This window comes from Penaeus vannamei, unplaced genomic scaffold (assembly GCF_042767895.1).
Source record: "Penaeus vannamei isolate JL-2024 unplaced genomic scaffold, ASM4276789v1 unanchor3755, whole genome shotgun sequence".
NCBI lineage: Eukaryota > Metazoa > Arthropoda > Malacostraca > Decapoda > Penaeidae > Penaeus > Penaeus vannamei.
Genome location: NW_027216736.1, coordinates 7,501 through 10,554, shown reverse-complemented (window position 1 = coordinate 10,554; position 3,054 = coordinate 7,501). Strand labels below are relative to the sequence as shown.

General features: G+C 54.3%; 1 protein-coding gene across 1 annotated transcript; it reads right to left on the bottom strand.

Annotated features, from left to right (window-relative positions):
• Positions 1–966: 966 nt before the first annotated feature.
• LOC113822135 (platelet glycoprotein Ib alpha chain-like) lies at positions 967–1,527 on the bottom strand. Its single transcript, XM_027374667.2, has one exon. It carries the CDS (start codon positions 1,525–1,527, stop codon positions 967–969), a length of 561 nt encoding a protein of 186 aa, XP_027230468.2.
• Between the last annotated feature and the right edge of the window lie 1,527 nt (positions 1,528–3,054).

Below are 3,054 nucleotides of genomic sequence, written 5' to 3'. Positions count from 1 at the left end.
ACACGCACACACACGCGCGCACACACACACACACACACACACACACACACACACACACACACACACACACTTAAATACACACACTCACACAAACACACACACAACTCTCTCTCTCTCTCTCTCTCTCTCTCCCTCTCTCTCTCTCTCTCTCTCTCTCTCTCTCTCTCTCTCTCTCTCTCTCTCTCTCTCTCTCTCTCTCTCTCTCTCTCTCTCTCTCTCTCTCTCTCTCTCTCTCACTCTCTGCACATCCTCATATTTGAAAGGAAGAATTGTAGTCGTTTCTTAAATGACATGGAATAACGTGGCGAAGGAGCCGTGATTTTGCCACAGGTTCACCATCGGCCAACGTCCTGTAGGTGAACTTCCTTACCGGGAGATCAGCCGGGACATGTCCTTCGGTAGGACTCCTCACTTTGCAGGACGTTACCCGATTTACGGATTGTTCTTTGCTCATTTGTTTTACTATATGGTCATCAGTTGAATCTGATTCTCTTTGAGGCAGACCATATTGCATCGATACATTATTGTTATCGGTCTTTATTAACAAGACGTTCGATGATCCGCTATCGATGAGTGAACACGGGAACAATTAGCCCGTGAGAGCACAACGACACTGTGGAACACCCACCCCCCTTTTCCCTCCTCCTCCTCCTCCCTCTCCCCCTCCTTTTTGCTCCCCCACACATCCCCCTCTCCTCTTCCTTCCTCTTTCCCCACACATCCCTCTATCTCCCTCCCTTCTGCTCGTCCATAATCCCCCTCTCCCTTTCCCCCCTCCTCCTCTTCCACCTCCTCACTCACCCCCTCTCCCCCTTCTTCCTCATCCACCACACATCCACCTCTCCCTTTCCTCCCTTCTCTTCCACTAGAGATCCTCCACGGCCCCCTCCCCCCCTCCCTCCTCCTTCGATAGACTCCAAGTACGTGCTCTCGCTTGCTTATCCAGTACAAGGGTCGGAGGGTGGTTCAAGGCTGCGCACACTCCTTCACTCTTTTATAATACTTGATGGTTGTTAAGAGTGCGGTGCGCGGTGGAGAGGAGGGGGTTGTGGTGGGGGGGAATGGTGGTTGCGGTGAGAGGAGGGGAGTGATGGTGGGACTAGGGGTGGTGGTGGTTTTAGTGAGGATGGGGGTAGTTATGATTGTGGTGATAGGGGTGGTAGTGGTGATGATGATGAGGGTATGTGATGGTGATGGTATAGGGCATTCTGCTAATGTCGATGGTAGTAGATGGTTGATGGTGGGGCTGCTTGTGATGATAGGGGTGGTAGTGTTGTGGGTGATAGTGGTGGTGATGGGGTGGATGGTGGTGATGGTGAAATAGGCGATAATGGTAGGCAGTGGTTGTGCTGAAGGTGATGATGATGGGTGATGGTGAAATAGACGATAGTTGTAGGCAAAGGTAGTGGTGAAGGTGATGGTGGAATAGACGATAGTGGTGAAGGTGATGACGGGGTTGATGGTGGTGGAGGCGGCGACAGCGTGGAAGGGGATCCTGGTAGGAAGCGGAAGGTCCGACGTCTTCATCCCGAAAGATCGTGCTGACAGTCAAGAAGTCTAGTTGTTATAACTTTTTTTTTCCTAGCGTCGCCCTTGATTGTCATGGTGCCGCCGCGATGGTGGTGGGTGGGATGACTACCAGCTGTTGGTGCTTTGGTCTCACGCACCTTTCATTTTTCTCGAGTCTACCATCTATGAAGGTCGAGGTCGATGGTAATGGCGCAGCAGAGGTGGCGGTCCGGTGTCCTCGAAGGCCGTCGATGGGAGCCCGGGGCAGGTGGCGCGGCTGGCCTTCCGTGCTCGCCGCGCCCAACCCGCCGAGGCGCTGCCAGATATTATCCTGACGTCTCCCGGCGCGGGGAGATGTGGCGTGACGGGGCAGGTCGTGGTACGGGTGCGGCGCCGGCTGGAGGCGGATGCCGGGCCCATGGCGGCGAGCTAAGGCGCAGTGATGGGCCGAGGCGGGAACGCGGGCGGGGGTTGGGGCGCTCACGGAGGGGCCTCCTCTCAGGATACTCGAGCTGTAGTAGTCCGCTGTGGTCTTATTCATTGTGATGCCGATATATTTTTGTTTATGGAATACCCGTTTCTCCTCAGCCACGCGTTTTCGTTTATGCATTTAGTACTGTTATATTTTTTACTTTTTGAGCTCGAAGATAGCTGCTCTCTTCAGTTAGGAGCATATACTTGTTGCTTGAATATCTGTTTTGTTACGATCTCATTCCTTTGTATCCGTACTATCATCCAAAGGAAAGCAAAAACACCCTCTAAGGATCCCACTCTCCTGTATTCTCCGTCGCCGAGGAAAGGACGTGCCCTTTTTATTGACCATCTCCGTCAGTCCTCGTGGCCTGTGGGAAATTCTCCCTCCTTACCCCCGCCTTTTCCACCTTTCCTTTCCCCTCTTGCGTGTAACTCGCGAAGCCCCCTTTCACGCCCCCATGCCCCCATCTTACCCTCTTTCCTGTGAATCACCCATATTAGGCGTCTCTCTCTCCCTCCGGCCTCGCTCCGGACGATACAGATCTCCCGCCGAAGCGCGTGGGGGGGACGGGTCGCAGGACACCGTTAGGGAGGAGACACCGGGGGATCCTCGCGTGGTCTGTGAATGCAGGCGTTGTTCCTCATATGGAGGTTACTGCGTTGACATGAAATGATTATCGCAGATTTTCACCGGTCGCATGACACCGGCTTTCTCCCTGTTGGTTCGAGTGCGGTCTTGATCGTGGGATGGCGGGAGTCTGGCGGATTTCCCCATTTGCATCGGCGGCTCCGATTCTGTGCGTAGTACCTGCCGTCGGCAGCTTATTCGGGGCACGTCTTTCGTGCGCGCTCATTTTTCCCTTCTTCGTTATTAACGGGCGGACAAACTAACCCCCATCTCCACCGCCGCGACCACCGCTGGCCGTGACCCGTGATCCTGGGAGCGGTCACAACCTCCTTCGTGTTATTTCTCCGGGCCCGTTTTTGTGGCGCGGAGAAAGCACGGTCTGGCGGGGAGACGCGTTTGCGCTTGATGGCTCTGCATCGCTCGGTATGACTGGAAACTTTCAC

Excerpts from the sequence above, each read along its gene's own strand:
- LOC113822135 (XM_027374667.2), bottom strand. The coding sequence starts at position 1,527 with ATGAAGACGTCGGACCTTCCGCTTCCTACCAGGATCCCCTTCCACGCT.